General features: G+C 35.0%; 3 protein-coding genes across 7 annotated transcripts; 1 reads left to right on the top strand and 2 right to left on the bottom strand.

Moving 5' to 3' along the window:
• LOC25485955 (14-3-3-like protein C) lies at nt 1-3,975 on the bottom strand. The gene is made up of 7 exons (XM_013607097.3): nt 3,640-3,975; nt 3,247-3,550; nt 3,049-3,136; nt 2,251-2,360; nt 1,996-2,144; nt 426-481; nt 1-350 (listed from the first exon to the last, which is right to left on the bottom strand). Exons 1-7 carry the CDS (start codon nt 3,704-3,706, stop codon nt 348-350), a joined length of 777 nt encoding a protein of 258 aa, XP_013462551.1. The 5' UTR covers nt 3,707-3,975; the 3' UTR covers nt 1-347.
• A 1,841-nt stretch (nt 3,976-5,816) lies between these two features.
• On the bottom strand, nt 5,817-10,663 carry LOC25485953 (lipid droplet phospholipase 1). 5 transcript variants are annotated; one of them, XM_024777541.2, is made up of 12 exons: nt 10,388-10,527; nt 9,943-10,156; nt 9,677-9,821; nt 9,021-9,088; nt 8,456-8,526; nt 8,084-8,347; nt 7,461-7,624; nt 7,317-7,372; nt 7,189-7,241; nt 6,522-6,681; nt 6,310-6,407; nt 5,817-6,226 (listed from the first exon to the last, which is right to left on the bottom strand). In XM_024777541.2, exons 3-12 carry the CDS (start codon nt 9,775-9,777, stop codon nt 6,125-6,127), a joined length of 1,137 nt encoding a protein of 378 aa, XP_024633309.1. In that variant the 5' UTR covers nt 9,778-9,821; nt 9,943-10,156; nt 10,388-10,527; the 3' UTR covers nt 5,817-6,124. The 5 variants fall into 5 exon arrangements, 4 of the variants coding, with proteins under 4 accessions (XP_024633309.1, XP_013462549.1, XP_024633307.2 ...); XR_005644054.1 differs by lacking the exon at nt 9,943-10,156 and having other exon boundaries at nt 6,310-6,393; nt 10,388-10,662; XM_013607095.3 differs by lacking the exon at nt 9,943-10,156 and having other exon boundaries at nt 10,388-10,657.
• A 1,592-nt stretch (nt 10,664-12,255) lies between these two features.
• LOC120578149 (zinc finger MYM-type protein 1) lies at nt 12,256-16,038 on the top strand. The gene is made up of 3 exons (XM_039830394.1): nt 12,256-12,317; nt 13,036-13,422; nt 14,556-16,038. Exons 1-3 carry the CDS (start codon nt 12,256-12,258, stop codon nt 16,036-16,038), a joined length of 1,932 nt encoding a protein of 643 aa, XP_039686328.1.
• Nucleotides 16,039-18,905: the final 2,867 nt, after the last annotated feature.

The raw sequence follows: 18,905 nt of genomic DNA, 5'->3' as shown, positions 1-18,905 counted from the left end.
TTTGTAAGATGATGAAATCATCTAAGGTGGCATTTTTTTGAATAGTGTATATGTAGACAAAAAGCACCAATTAAATTATTACAGTCATCCATGAATCTTATGTTTTTCCGGTAGCTAAAAAGCATCTAAAGCAACATTGGCAATGCTGGATTACATTGTCAAATGAAGAAGAAAGCCCCAGGGTTTATAATTTTCCTAGAGACATACTTACTGTGTAATTAAAACATCCTAGTGGTGAGCTTTAAAATTCCTACAACTAGAAAACATGGAAACAGAGAACCACCAGAACTTGCATAGAGACTAGTCTTTCGTATTCACACCACAAACCCCTAGTAAAACCTGTCACTTTACTGCATGCAAAATATAACTTTGTTAAGGTAAAAGTAAAACCAGAAGACAATCTCTCAGGTAACACAATTACATACCTCTGCATTATCTCCTGCAGGAGGAGCTCGGGCAGATTCAGACTTTTGTTCCTCAACTGTTAAAAAGGAAGGAAATACAGGAAAATTTCTTTAAGGGCAAAGGCGGAAAAGTAATAAATTAAATAATGTTCAGTAGAAAATAATATGCATAGGAAGAGCGAAGGCAAGTTTGAAAGGAAAGTAACAATGGCAAAATTGAGGCATAGTAGACATTACAACATTATAGTAATTAATACTAACGAGTTTAGAACAACCAGAAAGGAAACACTAAAGACAAACTATAATACCACTACCACTAAGACCCAATGCTGGAAGTTAGTGATGATTCAGTAAGCATTGAGAATCATAAACTATGAGTTGGTGCTTGGCCGATATTTAGTATATTTTGGACTTATATTGGCCGATGTTAGACCCCAAATCTGGGATTGAGAGATGAGCCACTGATTGATGATGGTTGAGAAGCAGCAGGTGTTGTCCCAGCTATTAGAATGAGGGAAAGGTGAGGGTTGGTACAATGAATGCTGAAACCCCTGCTGCTGTAAAAGATGGTGGCAGTTTGGGACAATGATGGCTGGCAGTTATGAATTGCAGTTCCAATAGGGAAAGTAGGTTTATTACTGTGCAAAAACCCAAAATTTCCCCTATAATGACTCAATTTTAACAATGCTTCTAGGTTATTTCGGCCAAAACACTGGCGCTCCTATCCTAGCACCCAAGACACAAAACTAGATTCCAATTCAAGACAAGAAGGCGACTGCGACAGCCGCAACTCCATTATGGGGGCAAGGTAGCCACTGTTTCATCCCACCCCCCGCAATGCGGCACTATTGACAAGAGAGAAGTTGCACAGACAAGAGGGGAAATAGGTTTTCTACTGTGCAAAAACCCAAAATTTTATTTCCCATATATAATGACTCAATTTTAACGGCGCTCCCAGGTTTTTTTGACCACAACACTGTGACGCTGCTATCCCAGCACCCAAGACGCAAAACCAGATGCCAAGAGAAGACACGAAGGTGGCTGCAACAGACGCAACTCCATTCTGGACCACACGACACATCTGGCAGGCAGCTAGCCACTGTTTCACCCCACGGTAATGCGCCGCAATTGGAAACAGTTTATCTGAGTTTTTAGAACTACTAGCAGGTTATTTTGACTCATTTTTCAACAAAAACTGTCAGGGCTGCTTTCTACAGGATTGTGAAGTTGTGCAAATTCATATGGATTTTTTATTAATTTTTTGAAGATGAATTATGTTCATGTTTCATGGAACAAAACAAGATCTAGTTCTCTAAGCCTGATTACTAAATCTTCCATTGGATCTTCTTCTGATCCAAAAATTAGTTGGAATCTCTATCAAGTGGGTGGGAGGACAACTTATTTTACTAACAACTAACAATCACATGGACATAGAGAGAACAATCTAAAACAAGCTTGTTATCAACACATACTCCTGTCCTGTCTGACTAAGGAAAATATCAAATGCTATCAATAAAAAATAAAGCATTTCAGGTAAATTTCACATCCTCTGCATATCAAATTAGCATAGTTAATAGAAGATAGTTTCCACCTCCTTCCTCAGGAATGTCGGAAGTCCACAATGTCAGGTTGTCCCTCAGAAGCTGCATGATCAGTGTGCTGTCCTTGTAAGATTCCTCATTGAGAGAATCCAACTCAGCAATTGCTACATCAAATGCCTGCTTGGCAAGGTGACAAGCCCTGAAATACGAAAGAAAACAGTTGTTTAAGAGACCAGCCTAGCATGAACACAAAAAAACTGAGGGGGTGCAACATTCTTTGAGTAAGAACGTAATATTAGATATACCTTTCAGGAGAGTTCAAGATTTCATAATAGAACACAGAGAAGTTCAAAGCCAAACCCAGTCTGACGGGATGTGTGGGAGGTAACTCAGCCTCTGCAGCAGTGGAGGCTTCCTGTAATTATTTTCATGTATGATTAATAAGAGTCAATACTAATGTGAACCGGTGCAAAAAAAATCTTGAAACTCAACACAGTTTGTCACTTCCCCTAGACACAATGATGGTTTTTCAAGTAAACAAGGTCACACCACGAAAACCAATCACAGATCAGTCTTGGGACAAATATAAGACACATAGTGAATGAATGCCATGCCTGAAGACTAAGCACCAACATCTAGCACCTCACTTCATCTTTAAATCAATCACAAGCATATTTTTATAGTAAACAATCATTATGCTAACCCCTATGAAGTGTATATAACAATTTACCACAATGAATTCAAGTGCACAAATCTTATACGCAAGAAACATAGTATGATGGAAGCAAAAGTTATTTTAATCAATCTTTTCCCAATAAAAACAGCTTTTATAAGTTCTAGTCAATAATTATCACTTAAACCTATAACAAGATTAGATGGAATATTATAAATGTAAAAAAAAAAAAAAATCATTATTGATCCCCAAAAGCTTCTTATATGGCAAGTCCCGCGGAATGCTTTAACTAAGAAACAAATGCATATATAGTTATATACTAAGATCAGAAAGGATATGAATGTAAAGTAACCCAAACCAAGCATGATTAAGCTCTCAAAGACAATTGTGAATCAGTAATGAAATACACAGAACATTCAAGAGAAACAACCTGATATGCTTTCAAGGACTGATCAGCAGCCTCTTTCCTCTCATCACCACTCTTAAACTCAGCCAGATAACGATAATAATCGCCTTTCCTACAACACAATCAAACACAAAGTAAAACAACACCATTCAAGATTCAAATTTCATGGCGAACAAAAACAAAACAAAACAGAATCAAATAAAAACCAAAAACTAAACCTACATTTTGTAATAGAACACATTAGATTCACCGGAAGAATTCGGAATAAGATGATCATCAATCACAGTCATAATATCATTACAAACATCAGCCAACTCCGATTCAACTTTTTTCCGATACTCCTTGATCCGATTGACATTCACATCACTCCCTTTCGCTTCTTCTCGCTGCTCAATCGAAGAAAGAATCCTCCAAGAAGCCCTACGTGCTCCAACAACATTCTTGTAAGCAACTGATAACAGATTCCTCTCTTCAACCGTCAATTCAACGTTGAGTTTCGCAACATTCTTCATCGCATCAACCATTTCTAAAAGAAACAAAGCCATGAAACAAATAAGCAAAAAAAGAAAGAAAAATAAAGAAAGATACGAATCAAAAGCGAAAATGCGATGTTACCTTCGTAGCGTTCGGCTTGTTCAGCGAGTTTGGCGGTGTAGACGAAGTTTTGGTTAGGGGAAGCCATGGAAGATCTGCGAGGTTTGAAACTGCGTAACGGTTTTGGTAGTTTGGGTGATGAAGAAGAAATGAGAATGAGGGTTTCTTTTTATAGAAGCGCGTTTGAGAAGTGATTACGCGTTGGTAATGGTTTGAGTATGAATTGATTGAATTGAATTTGAAAAAGGAATGTTTGTGTTTTTGCACTTTTTGCGTGATTGATGTGCTAATGTATCGAAATTACTAAATTTTAAAAGGAAATTTTCTTGTTTTATTACGGTGCCTTTGATTTCGATTATTCTGCAAAAGTTCTTCAAGAATAATTTGTAAAAAAAAAAAAAAAAAAAAAAAAAAGTTTTTCAAGAATAAAATTGAACTACCTTTAACAGAAAAGAAAAGAGTGGGCAAAATAACAACAAACCAAAACTTTAGAATTATGTTGCACCCCTTAGTGATCACATATCAGCTTCAAGCCTTCAACATTAAAAAATATAATTAAAATAAAAAAGACAAATACAAAAACAAAAACATTTGGAGGAATAGACCAAAGCTCAAGCCAGGATAAACAAGGGAACTCAGTTGAATCCACAAAAACAAGAAGGAAGGGAGCCTTTAACAAAGTTTGACATTAACAAAATTTGAATTCAAAAAAGTATAATCTTTTACAATTTAAAGAATTTAAAAAGAATCCATCCAAATCAGACCATTCTATCAAAGATTTTTGTCAACACATTGATTTTCCTCTTTAAAAAATATGGAAAATGTAAAAATACATGTTTGTTTGTTGTTAACTCCGTATAGTTCAACAATCTATTTCTTAGATACCAAGTTACAATATTAGAAACTAAGTTTGAAAGTAAGTAGTGTTATGCACATTGAGCGCAAAGTTACCTAAATAATTGACATCCTTATTGTGGTAAATACCTCCACAAGGTGCAGGTCCATAGACAACCTTTGGTACAACCATCAATATTACGTTTGACCCACTTAATAGTAGAAGAATTCCAAATATTTTTGGCCTAAGGTATCTCATTCAATGGAGGCTTTTGAAATGTATAAGCATCTTTGAAGCACATTTACCCGTTGGTGGATATCTTTCAAATAAATATTCTCCGCAAAGAATTTGGAAATGTACATAATTTGCGTTTTTTTTTTTTTAGATGAAGTGGTAATTCACTGGAATTAAACTCACACATAACCGCGAGGTTCCGGGTTCGAACTCAGGTCACGACGTCCAGCCTTGCAATTTCGACATTTGCCGGTTGAGCTAGAACTTCTAAACAATTAAGGTTTTACGTTTTTGCCCGATTTATTTGGATGTGAAATTAAATTTTAAGAGGAAAATATATATATTTTTTTACCTTGATGTGGATTAAAAACCAAGAGATAAACAACTAGATCTTTTACCAAAATATTTGTTTGAACAATTTTTTGCTAACAATCTTCTTTAAATGCATCTCAAAATAGTTGTGGAGACTGAAGACCTTTGATATGCATAGTGTGTGTTCAAATCTGCAATACCCTTCTTCTACTCAAAATAGTTGTGGAGACTGAAGACCTTTGATATGCATAGTTTTTGACGGATTTTATGTTTTTTTTTTTAAGAATTGTATTCCTTCATGAGTATAACCTGATAACATCCACAAGGTTATACCTAGGGTTACCAAATAATAACTAATAATATCCACACTAGAACTCCTCAAATAAGTTTCTAAATGGATCCACACGTACAAATCATCAATTTTATAATTTTTTATTGTCACTCAATTCCCCGAACCAGCACTCGAAACGGAGTTACGGAGCCGGACTGAGTGGGACTGCTTTTTTGGAGTTGGAATCCTTCTCGCACCTCAGTATGTAGAGCTTGCAGGGACTTGGTGATCCTTGTGACACTAGTCATCAAGGAACCCAGCTGAGCAGAGTGTTCCGGCAGTGCCACATCATGCAAGCACACCAAATGATCTTGTCCCCGTAACAATGCCTCTTGGTTTTTTAGCATGGACTCAACAGCAGCAACTTGTGGTTCCAACCCGGCCAATCTTTGTTGGATCTCTTAATAGATTCTCTGGACGAAAGCACCATTTGATATATTTCATAATTCCAGTGAAAACGAAAACGGAATAAATGAATGTAACAAATGAATGAAATGATAAGTATGTTTGTATTGATGTATCAAATGGGGAGTATGATTGTATTGATTTATGCACGTGAATTTACACAGAAAATAGTGGGTGTCAACCCCCTAGTTAGAGAAACGCATTCTCGACCCAAACTAACAATTGATTTTTCCAAAGATATCTTACACTCTTCTCCTGACATTGTATATACTATCAGATCTGTTTTTTATCTCTTGTAACTAACTTCCTTTCCCTTATTCAATTTTCCTAAGTGTATAAACCAGTAAAGGTTTACGAACGTGGGCCTGTTTCTTATCACAACATTTTTTTTATGATGTTGGTAAAATTGAGGATGTTTCTTGCTGTCTTAAGCTGTCAACAACATGAGCAACTACTCCTACACCAGCATTATGAAGCCATTTCTTTTTCACCTGAAATCAAAGGAATACTCATGTTATAAACTATACCAGTGATGCCAGCATACTTGAAATGGTGATTCAGAGAAATGCAGTACATGGATGTTACTGTGGGCAAAGAGAGGCCACACTGCTGAGTGAAAGTTGACATCAACTTTGATCCATCCCAATCTTTGTAATCCCTGTATCATTTCCTCTGTTTAAAACATCAAGTGGATTTAGCAATAAGACAACAAAATGGTTTTGGCAACAAGACAACAGTGTCTCACAATGTAAATTAGAGCATCTTCTGTTAGTTTTGGTTAATCACCTTCCATAATTTCATGAAATTCTACACTATTCTGTGTATGCTGTGCAGTTTCCTTTGCTTTCACTGCCTCCGGAGGAAATTGAGGTCCATCGGAAGGAACTGGGGGACAGTAATTCACATCAACAACATGCTTGTATCCATCCAAAGATTGGCGTGGAGGCTGTCGGAACAAATACAAAATGTTAGTTACATAACACAAATATATTTGCCTTATCAACTTCCATAAGTCAGGTGTTTTCCTTTTTCTGAAACTTAAGCTAACATGTTGTGTTTCTGCGTTGAACTACATATCTACTTGGAATTTATAATTATGGTGGAATATTTGAAACGTAGGATATGGATAAAATATTGATATTTTAACAGTGATAAGTATATAACCATTCCAATGATTCAAAATGTGAAGACTGAAGTGTTAATTGACAAAGCTCAAGAAAGAGTAGAAAAGTGCTTCTAAAATTACTGCAAATTAATGCATTATAGTCAGGTGTTATAGGAGTTCTTAACTTTCTTGGCTTTGTTAAACACGGGACTTGACCACATACAGGAGTTCAGCTACTAAATACAAATTTCATAATCATACGACATGTTTATTTTATTGTAATCCAAATATTTAATATTGATTTTAATAAAAAGGGGACAATCAAAGAAGAAAAATACTCATATTCACCTTACCAAGTTCGATTTCCCTCCTTATTGAAGACGTGCGCCACCCAACCATATCTATATAGGTTAAAGGAATAACACAAATTAAGGAAGAAAGGGCCAATAAGTGTCACTAATACACTGAAAGGATACGATCATATGATACATTAGCATAAACAACACGACTTCTAAATGCTCCAAGTGCAGATCTACAAAGCATAAAAATGTTATAAGAACATGATTATTTTACTGAAACAAAGGAACTTGTAATCAGCAAAGAAAATTCCCATTACATACATGAATTTTCCATCTTCACAGTCAGAAGCCATTCTCAAAAGAAGGGATGGTTTGTTGGGTTTATCATCAGTAAGGAATAGCTGACTACCAGTCCGACCAATAAACAATGGAGCTACAGGCGCAACAAGCTTTTCTAGGATCGGAACACCGAATAGAAATGGAAGCTGTGAAGTATGAATGTTAACAGAAAAAATCATTACAAAAATAGTCAAAAACCCATTGACCTATATAAAAATTCTAAAGGCAGTGCATGCAATCAAGATTTTGTGGCAATCATGAAAATCAATGATGAATTCGATTAAACTTGAATGATTAAGCAATGGAAGAGAAAACGACGGAAGAGAACAAATAAGAACCAGTTAAGAGAAAGAAGTATATAAAGATGACTCAAACAATTAGCACAAAATCTAAGAGTAAAACTTTAGCAAAAATCTGATTTAGAGCTGAAAATCATTAAATATTTTAATTGTTATAACAATTAAGCCTAAACATTATGCAAGCTGTGAATCATCAGCATAAAACATACAGTATGTATAGTAAAAAGCAATACTGCATTATATTGTTAGATATAAGTCCATATGTGTCAAAATAAAAGCACCATAATTTGATTGTTCTGAACATACTTGATTTTTCCCTCTTACGCCAAGATGCGGAGTTGCTAAAGTAATAAAATTCATTGGTTCCAGTCCAGCAATCATCCCTCTTGAAAAGTCTGTTTTCTGTGAGTTTTCCATCTCGCAGTTTACTGGATCATCAGGTTGGCCACTATTATAGGTATCAGGTGAATAAAGAACAGCAATTGCATATCTAGCAAATAAGCCTCCAAGAGAATGGGCCAGAAAGGATATTCGCTTCAGGCTCTGATTCTTCTTTACAACTTGCATGACCTGTTGTGATAAAATGAAATATTATATTATTCAAGACCTGATTCAGAACCGACTCTGAAGGTGCAAACTTTGGACAAACAGATTTGTATATAATACTTGAAGACTCACTTCATCAGCTAATCGCTTCCCAGCTTCATCAATCCCAGTAAATGTCTTAGTGTAAGCATTTGATGAACTTGCTGCAGAAATCAAATTCATTTTTAAGGACTTTAAAAAAACAATTAAAGATTAATTTAACATGGACACACACGAGCAATTCTGCAAAAACGTTCTCAGCATATACAACTAACTAGGGATAACTAATGCGTGCAACTGATAGAAATGTTTTTCTCATGAATTACACAGAAAACAACCATGGTTTATCACTAGAGAGATCGTGTGATCAACTTTGAGTTGGCTAAGGCATTTCGGTCAGTTTACAGTTTACCGCAATAACGCAATCATCCCAAGATTTTCAAAACTGTTCTTCTGTTGGGGTTTGAATATGTTTTTGTGCACAATACACACAACATGCATTTTCCACTACCTTCAATGAGTTTTAAGCATTTACACAATACAAAATTAAGCACAGATCAAACATAAAAATTGTATTTAAAGAAAACAAGAAAAAAAAAAAAAGGTGGTAGAAACAAAATAAATGGTATTAAACCATAAGTAAAAAAGATGGAGTTACCATGAATTAAAAAGCTTTTCCCAAGGTTCATTTTTAACTCTTCCTCCGCATAACTCCAGTCACCTGGGCTGTATCAGTTAAAACAAGTTAAAACATCCAATTGGAGAGCAAAAACCAGCAGCAAAATAGTGAACAAATGCCAGGCACCGCTTGTTGTACAAACAGTACAATAATGACTGAAGAAATTTTCCAACATCCAATTACTAGAGATATTGTGCATCACTTCTGTGTTCTAAAAGAGCCTATTGATTCAGGTTTTAGTGCAAGATATATGGATTCCGAACTAATTAAGTTTTCACTGATTATTTAAGCCAAAAAAAATGTACCACGCACACGGCCTTGCTTTTCTATGGAAAGATCTTTTGATTGCAATTAAAAAGACTAAGACAGGGAAAATCTATATACTCGGAAACTCCTCAATATTAGTTATCACAAAAGAACTCAGGTTTTTAGATAATTAAACATATTCAGTCTAGTTAGTTAGGAAAAAAATTTAAGATCACTAACCAACATTGATTCACAAAGGAACATTCAATATTGTATATAATCATAAAAACCTTAAGCTTGTTGGATTTTCTTTCCACCGGCCGTTCAGACTATCTTTTAACTCAAATATGAACATAAAAACATAGTAATTCAATTTCAAACAACATTACCTAGACCAGATACCATGGACAAGAACAAGTAGATGATCAGGATCATTCTTCAGATTCCCAGTGGTTCTAGCAGGAGACTTTCCCTGAGTGGTAGTACTCATAGCTTCAGCTCTAAGGCTTATGTGTCTTTCTACTTTGTTTGCACCTGCAGACGTTCATCTCCAACATTAAAATCATATATTAATATTTCTATGGCATGTTACCTACAAATTAGGAAATATAACACAAACATTTTTTTAAAAAAGAAAGAGGGAAGAGAATGCAACCCAAAAGGGCAACCCACTGCACTAAAGCTTCGGCATACACAAGGTCCGGGAAAAGGTCCCACCATTTTGGTGTATTGCACGCAGTCTAATCTTGTTTTTTTACGCATGAGGCTGTTTTCAAGACTTCAACAAGTGACTTTTCAGTCACGTGACAACAACTTTACAGTTCTCGAAAAGAATGTAACACAGCCATCATAAATTTAGACATGGAAATCTACAAAAACGCAATTGAATTCAAATTATTATTGTTTTTTTTTCTTTCTATTGTGTTATTCTATTCAGGAATTGAACTCAATTACTTGATTCAATCGAATTGAAATTGTAATAATTACAATATCCCACAAATTAAAGCAATTGAAGAATAAGTTAAACAACAATAAATGCAGGAGTTTAGAACAAGGGAGTAAGTAACCTGAAATTGAAAAAGAATAAAATAGGGAATTACCAGAAAGGGGGGTGCAAATGGAGTTAGGGGTGGATGAAGAAGAGCAACAGGGGGAGGATGAGGAAGAAGGTTGAGAAAAAGAAGTAATTAGTGGAGAGTAACTACAACGCGCGTAAATAAAAGGGGATGATGCTGCCATATAGCAAAGGAACGAAAACTTTCCAAATAATTGTATCTATTTGCTTTCAATTTTAAACTAAGTTCCAGTGGTTGTTGTGTCATAACATAACAAAATCGTTGTTCATTTTTCAGAGTCATTCGTGTGTTGTGAATTTTGATGAGCCAGATGAGCTGGGATGGCTAGTGCCAACCAATCAGTTCACGACACCTAATATTTATTACTATATTTTATACCAATCATCGTCGCAAAAAATTGTGACGTCTCCCCTGTACTATTCTTCCAACATTTTTTTCTTCCTATCTTTCTACAGAATTTCAACTTTCATTCGTATTTGTTATTACAAAGTTTGTTAATTGTTCATCTATAATGGAATTTTCTAAACAAACTATAAAAGGGACAACCTGTGCACTAGAGCTCCCGCATATGCAGGATCCGGGAAGGGGTCCCATCATTTGGTATTTCTAAACAAACTATATTTTTTCCGTTGCACCAAGGTTATCCCTCATGGTGTTTCTAAACAAACTATATTTTACAAAAATCAAAAATAAGACTAACAATGTAAATACTCCATTCGTTTTAGATTAAGTGAGTTATCCGTTCATTTTTACGTATATTAAGAAAATTATATGAATAGAGGAGAGAAAAAAATAATTTTGAGTGTTCTTGTCAAATATTGATGCATTTTTTATTATCATAAATGCAAAGTGGAATATATTGAATTGAAAGTGATGAAAGTAGTATTAATTAGAGTTATAATTGGAGAAAAAAATTAATTAATATTGTATTGAAAAGTGAAATGGATTGGTTATTTTTGGACAATATTTTTTATTTTTTTTACAAAAGATTCACTTATTAGGCTAAATATGGTTTTGGTCCCTACAAATATGTCTCGTTTTGGTTTTAGTCTCTGTAAAAAAAATTGTTGTTTTTGGTCCCTGCAAAATATTTCTGGGACTATTTCCAAAAACAAAATATTTTACAGGGACATTTTTCAAAATCAAAAGAATTTGCAGGGACTTTTTCTCTAATAAATGGGTTCAGTCATCATGTGCCACGTGTGTAAATCATCATAAAAGTGGAGCCAGGGACCAAAACCAAAATGAGGCATATTTGCAGGGACCAAAAACAACAAATTTTTGTTGCAGGGACTAAAACCAAAACGAGACATATTTGCAGGGATCAAAACCATATTTTAGCCCACTTATTATGTGATGGTAAGAGTAGTAGATAGTAAGTAAAATTTTAACAATTTTTTTAGAAAAATCTCTCAATAGATGTCACATTAATATTTATAGATGTACACAAACTAATCTAAATTAATAGAAAATCGCAAAAAAAAGTTGAAATTTATTCGATGAATTTGGATGTGCGTTTGCATAACCACTTAAATCAAATCAAATTTTGGATTCTTTTTTACCATCAAAGCGAACAAACTGTATACATAATTTTTTTTTATAAACGAGATGGCAAAGTCATCGTAAACTCACACACATAAAGTGCACGTACTGGGGGTTTGAACTCCGGTCATGATGTCCGACCTAACAATTTCAGCATTTTTGTCAGTTGAACTAGGACTTACGAGACCCATATACATAAATATTAATACTTGTTTTTTTTATTAGTGTAATATATTACATTGATCTATTATTTGTTGACTTTTTAAATAATGTTTATTAGTTAATTTTAATCGTTAATATGTTTAACAAAAATTGAAAATCTTCACTTCGACGCTTCTTGCAAAATTGAAATGGCGATTGTGGATGTGGATAAGTTCTTGTGGAAAGATGTGTTCAAAGCTGATGGAAAAATGTGATTTTCCGCAAAATCTTTTTGATAGAATTAAATTTAAATTTCATTTTCTTTGGTAGAATGAGGTGTGTAATCTTGGGAAGAGTTTGGATAATGATCAAGATTGCTTTATAGAGTTTGCGAAGAAAAGAGTTGAAAATGGGGGAATCTACGTATTTTTGGCATGATATTTAGTTGGGGGAGAATCCTCTCTCTAGCTAGTCTTTCTGCAATTATTTTCGTTGTCTCTCTAAAAGAATGGGAAAGTGAACCAAATGAGGCGTTGCGTTGGATTGATGAGGAATGGAATGGAGATTTTCATTGAAGGAGGGGAGCCTTTTCATCTAAGGAGAAGGATAAATGGATATGAATGCTTGAAACTTCAAATGCTTTCACGGCTAATTCCCTATATGTAGCCTTGAGTTGTAAATTCCTCCCCACTTCTCGTTTAAGTGTCGCAGTGTGTGATATCATTGGTAGACTTCCTACTCGTGGAAACTTATCTATAAAGGGGGTGTTGTTGGAAGGAACGAGTCTGAATTATGTGTGGTGTACATAGACTCTTGAAGTGGAGAATCATTTGTTTTGTCGGTGTAGCTTTGCCAGAAGGGTTTAGTACTCAATCCTTTGGTGGATTTGAACATGAGTGATTTTACCTACAAATGATATTCTACTTGACTAATGTACAAACTCGTCCTCAAACAAAGAACATTGAAAGGGGTTAATGCTTATTTGGCAGGGTTAATGCTTATATGACATGCCACAACGTGAAAGTTTGGGAGGCTATGTTGAATGAGTTTGGACTTCCACTAGGACTTCTTCCACTCGCCGATGTAATCGAAGTTAGTTTTGTTAGAAACACCGATTACATGCGTATCTTGCAGAAGAAGAAAGTTGAACACAACTTTAAATTGATTGGCAAGTTGGTGAGTTATGATACTGAAATCAATGGTTACATGTTGAAAAAGAAAATTAAGAAGCTCAAAGGGGTGAAAGCCAAAGAACTCATGCTTTGGCCTCCTGTCAATGAAATTAATATAGATGAAACACTCAATGGAAAGATTCACTTCAAGAGTTTAGCTGGTATCACCAAAACTTTCCCAGTTGAGGCTTTTGCTACGGGACAGTAATAGATGCAACTAAATATCATGTGACTATAGACAGACACATATGTAAATAGAGGGTTTTGGAGTCAGCTGACCCCACTCTTTGTCAATTTTTTTAACCAATAATACCATATTTTTATATGTTTGACCCCACTATAATATTCTTCTTTAAGAAAACTCTACTTTAATTTTTTAGGTTGCTCACACGTAACTCAATTTATACACTTCAGACAAACAATATAAACTATTATATTATATTTGTTAAAAATAGTAGTACTACATTTACTTTATACATTGAAAAAAAATATTAAAAGAAGATTAGTGGTCACAAACTCATTGGAAGATGAAAAGTAACTGTGCAGATTGGCCTAGCGGTAGTATTTTATAATTGTACCAAACAAAAAAAAATGAAAAGTTAAGTGTTGTGTGCAATTGCAATTTGTAAAATTGCAAAAACCTTATGTTACTTAGCTGGAGCGATTCACTTACAATTCCACACCACACCACTATTGTTGTTATTTTGTAGTGATTCACTTCCAATTCCACACCATGTCACCACACCACCGGTATAAGTAGTGATTCACTTCCAGTTCCACACCACTATTGTTGCAAAAACCTTCACTTCCAATTCCACACCACTATTGTTGCAAAAACCATGTTACCTTTAATCTTATTTTTGTCTTCTAGTTCTACTATATTATTGAGATTTATTTTTTTCCCCAATTTTTTACTTATACTGTATTATTATGTTTAGTATTTTTGCCCCAATTTTTATTATGTCTCACTTGTGCTTGTATTGGAATCAAGTACTAAATTAGTTATATTATTTGAATATGCTAGAAATTGAAAGGTACTACAAAAGAACATGAGAGTCTCAAGAAGTTAATGAAGTGGAAACTACACCAACACCAACACATGAACGACCAGGGCCATCATTCAAAAATGGATTTCTAGAGGTTGATTTGGAAAATCTTCCAGCTAATCCTGGAGAAAGGAAACAATTGTCATGTTATCATCCAAATGATAGAGATGAAATTCGAAGAGCTTATTTAGCAAAAGGGCCTTGTCAACCAAAGGAACATAATTTCTCGCAACGACCATTTGGGACTTTTCTTCGTAAGTTTAATCCTGATTGGTTTCTTGAATTTGGTAGTTGGTTGGAATATAGTGTGTCAAAAGATGATGTGTTTTGCTTATGTTGTTATCTTATGAGATTTGAGATTGGTGAAAACAAAGGTTGGGATGCATTTTTTACCGAGAGATTTTCAAATTGGAAAAAGAAAGATAGACTCAATGTCCATGTTGGAGGTCCTAACAGTGCGCACAATCAAGCTTGGAGAAAATGTAATGCATTAATGAACCAGAGGCAACACATTGAAGTTGTGATTAACAAACAATCAGACTTGGTCAAAAGGGAATACCGAATTCATTTGACAGGAACAATTGAGTGTATTCGACTTTTATTGAAGTTGGGGCTGGCATTTCGCGGTGATGATGAATCAGAGGATTCCAAGAATAAAGGTAATTTTCTTTATATTCTACAGTTTCTTGCTAAGAATGATAAAGAGTTTGGTGAAGTCTTGAAAAGATGTCAGGGAAATTTCAAATTAGTGGCACCTAGCATTCAAAAAGATATTGTGAAAGCTGCTTCATTTGAGACCACAAAAGCTATTATTGTTGATCTTAAAGATTATTTATTCTCCATTTTAATTGATGAATCTCGAGACATTTCAAATAAAGAGCAAATGGCTGTTGTTTTACGCTATGTAGACAAGAAAGGGCATGTTATTAAGCGGTTTCTTGGGGTTGTCCATGTTGAAAATACAACTTCCATTTCTTTAAAAGTAGAATTGGAGTCCATGTTTGCAAATTACAATTTAAGTTTGTCAAGAGTTCGCGGGCAAGGATATGATGGGGCTAGTAATATGCGTGGTGAATTTAATGGCCTTAAAAGTTTGATCCTAAAAGAAAATAAGTCTGTTTTCTATGTTCCTTGTTTTGCTCACCAACTCCAATTGGCACTTGTGGCAGTTGCAAGAAAGCTTGATGATATTGCTTGGTTCTTTATGGTAGTCAACAATATATCTAATATGGTAGGAGGTTCATGTAAGCGTAGAGATATGCTTAGAAAAAGTCAGATTCGTAAAGTAGGTGATGAACTAGGGTGCGGAGAAATTTCCAGCGGGCGTGGCTTGAATCAAGAAAGTACAGTAACAAGGGTTGGAGATACTAGATGGGGATCACATTATGGTACATTACTAAGGTTGGCTTCTTTGTTTCCTTCTATGTGTGATGTGCTTAATATGATTTTGGAAGATAGCTCAAACTCAGACCATCGAGTTGAAACTCGTCTATTGTTGAATAATTTGCAGTCTTTTGAATTTATTTTTAAACTGCTTTTGATGAGAAATATATTGGGAATTACTAATTATTTATCTCAAGCATTGCAAAGAAAAGATCAAGATATTGTAAATGCTATGTCATTAGTTAAAGTTTCAAATGATAGATTGCAAAAGATGAGAGAAGATGGCTGGCATAATTTACTATGTGAAGTGTCATTGTTTTGTGAGAAGCAAAATATTGACATTGTAAATATGGATGATGCATTCGTGTTACAAGGAAAACCAAGGCGTTAATTTGGCTCGATTTTATCCATCAGAATTTTCTTCTTTGGAGCTTACGGGAATAGGCAATTAACTTGAAAATTATATCATGGATGTTCGTTCATGTGAACAGTTTTCTAATTTAGATAGGATTAGTGATCTTTCAAGAAAGATGGTGGAAACTAGAAGACATATTGCTTATCCAATGGTGTATTTACTTTAGAAGTTAGTATTACTTTTACCTGTGGCTACTGCAACTGTTGAAAGGAGTTTCTCTGCTATGAAATTTGTGAAGAATCAAATGCGCAACCGTATGGGAGATGAGTTTTGAATGGTTGTTTGGTAACATACATTGAGAGTGATATATTTGATAGTGTTTTGAAAATGAAAAAATCTTGCAACGCTTTCAAAATATGACGTCACGAAGAGGAAAATTGTAATTCTTCGTGTCTTTAGTTTTTTGATATAGTCATATACTTTTTGTAATTTTCACTATTTTACTTAATGGTAATGACTTCATCATTTTAATGGTTATGGTTTTATATATTTTTGTTTAAATATTCATGATAAACGATCTTGACCCCACTTTATGAAATTTTTGGATCCGTCCCTGACTATAGAGCAATTAATTTTCAAAGAATTTCAAACTAGGCAATAAAAGTGTTATCTTTTGTTTTTAAGTTTCTTACTAAATGTTTTTCCTCGATCAGAGTCCGAGCAAAAACTCCACTATGAATCAACGTTTACAATGGTGTGAAATCACAAAGCTTAAGACTCATTCTCGCAACAAACTCGCCAGAATTCACTCTTGTTTTGTCACTCTTTTACTCTATGTGTTTGTTAGACTTGAAACTGATTTCATTCTAGCAATTTAACAACCAAAGGAATGCATTATATATTTATATATATGATTGCTTCTAGCTCAAGCTATCTAGCTCCAACGGTTATAGCAAACTAATTACTGTGAACCTCAGTCACCATGACAGTTAAAAGCAGTTAGAGAGAGAGAGAGAGATGGGGGAGGTCTTGGAGGAAGGCACGGTATGGAGGTTTAATTGGCGTAGAAATCTATTCATGTGGGAGGAGGAGATTTTAGTAAGTCTAAATGAGAATTTGGAGGGTTTTGTGTGGACTCAAGAGGAGGATTTGTGGTGGTGGAATTTAGATGATAAAGGGGTTTTTTTTTCGTCAAATCGGCATATGCGAAGTTGGTGGGGTTGGTGCTAACGGAGGACTTGTGGCAAACGGAAGAGAAAGGGGTGTTTCAAGATTTATGGAAAATTCCGGCGCCATCAAAAGTGGTAGCTTTTGGTTGGAGAGTTCTTCTTAATCGCATTCCGACTAAGGTCAATCTTGCTTTAAGGAATGTTTTACCGGTGGAAGGCTCCTTGTTGTGTGTCTCGTGTGGTAGGAGTGAGGAATCGACGTTACACCTCTTCCTTCATTGCGAGTTGGCTAGTGTAGTGTGGCGGGATTTAATGGGGTGGTTGGGAGGAGGCTATCTTATACCGCCAAGTATTTTTATACATTGGGAGTGTTGGAAGGATGCAGGTAGAAATAAAAAGATTAGAAAGGGGAGAGGTATGATTTGGCTAGCAACTTTTTGGGGCAAATTATGGAGTTGATGATATTGTGGAAAATGTTAAAGTTTTGTCTTGGCGGTGGTTCTTGTCTAGGACACACACTCCGAAATGTCTCTTTTTACGAATGGTGTTGGGATCCAATTGATTGTCTTGGTAGGAAAGCAAGGATGTAGGTGCGGTTGGTTTTTGGTAGGGTTGGCCGATTATATTAGTTTGGTTGTTATCTCTCTTCTGCTGAACTGATGCGCCTACTGCTATTTGTTGGAATCCTGTTTTTGCGGCTTTCCCTGCAGTAGTGTGCGTGGCTGGTGGAATTTTATGTTGGTGAGTTTTGGCCAGTTCAAAGCTGAGGCAGGGGTATGCTTGGTGCTAACAAGTATATTTCGGCCTCATTTCTTGATGCCACCTTTTTGTTGTTTTGTTGGGTTTTTGGTGTTCCGTATATATGCGGCATCATCTTGTTTTTCATTTTCCTTCCGCGAGTTTGTTGTATCTTGCAGCTACTCGACGAGAATAATATTTGCCGTTTAAAAAAAGAGAGATGGTACTAATGATGATTCCAAAGCCCAACATATATCGTTCCATTGATTTATTTATTTATATATGCTTACAAATTAGAATAGGGAATCTAACATTTCAAAACAACATCAAGATTACCCACACAAACAAAACCTAGAAGCATTAAACCGTAATTTATTCTTGATCTATAAAATGGAACTAATGCTTCGTTCAATTATATTTGACTGGATTATATGCCCATTCATTGATTGCACACACCCCATACTCTTTATTAGTGTTCCTTTTGATATGCATATAACCCTCCATTCCCCATGACGTGCCCCATTGGTTCTTTACAATCCAATAATCTTGACCATCCACTGAATCATAACCCACTATTAATACACAATGATTTGTATCTTTAGAATTCACCGGACAATTGGGTCCATCATATATTCCCTGCCAATCGATATACAAAAGAAAAATTAAGTGAAAATAAATTAATCATTGTGACATCGAACATCAATCATTTATGATAATTGATGTGCATCAACAATGTTGAGTATTTTGTTTTAATGAAATTGAAACCGCAAGTCATTTGTTTGCAAGTTGTGCAAACACAAAAATAATTTGGGATTCTATTTTCAAATAGATGGATTTAAATGTAAGAGAATGGGGGGCTGAATTGGTTGATAATTTTATGATATTTAACTTATCATACGGAGGGAAGAATGGAAAGAAATTATCCTCTTTGATTTGGTTAACAACATCTTGGTGTATTTTCCTTCAAAAAAAACATCTTGGTGTATTTGATTGGAG

This window comes from Medicago truncatula, chromosome 2 (genome assembly GCF_003473485.1).
Source record: "Medicago truncatula cultivar Jemalong A17 chromosome 2, MtrunA17r5.0-ANR, whole genome shotgun sequence".
Classification (NCBI taxonomy): Eukaryota; Viridiplantae; Streptophyta; class Magnoliopsida; order Fabales; family Fabaceae; genus Medicago; species Medicago truncatula.
Note: the sequence above shows the minus strand (reverse complement) of the source record. Positions and strands in the feature narration are given on the sequence as shown.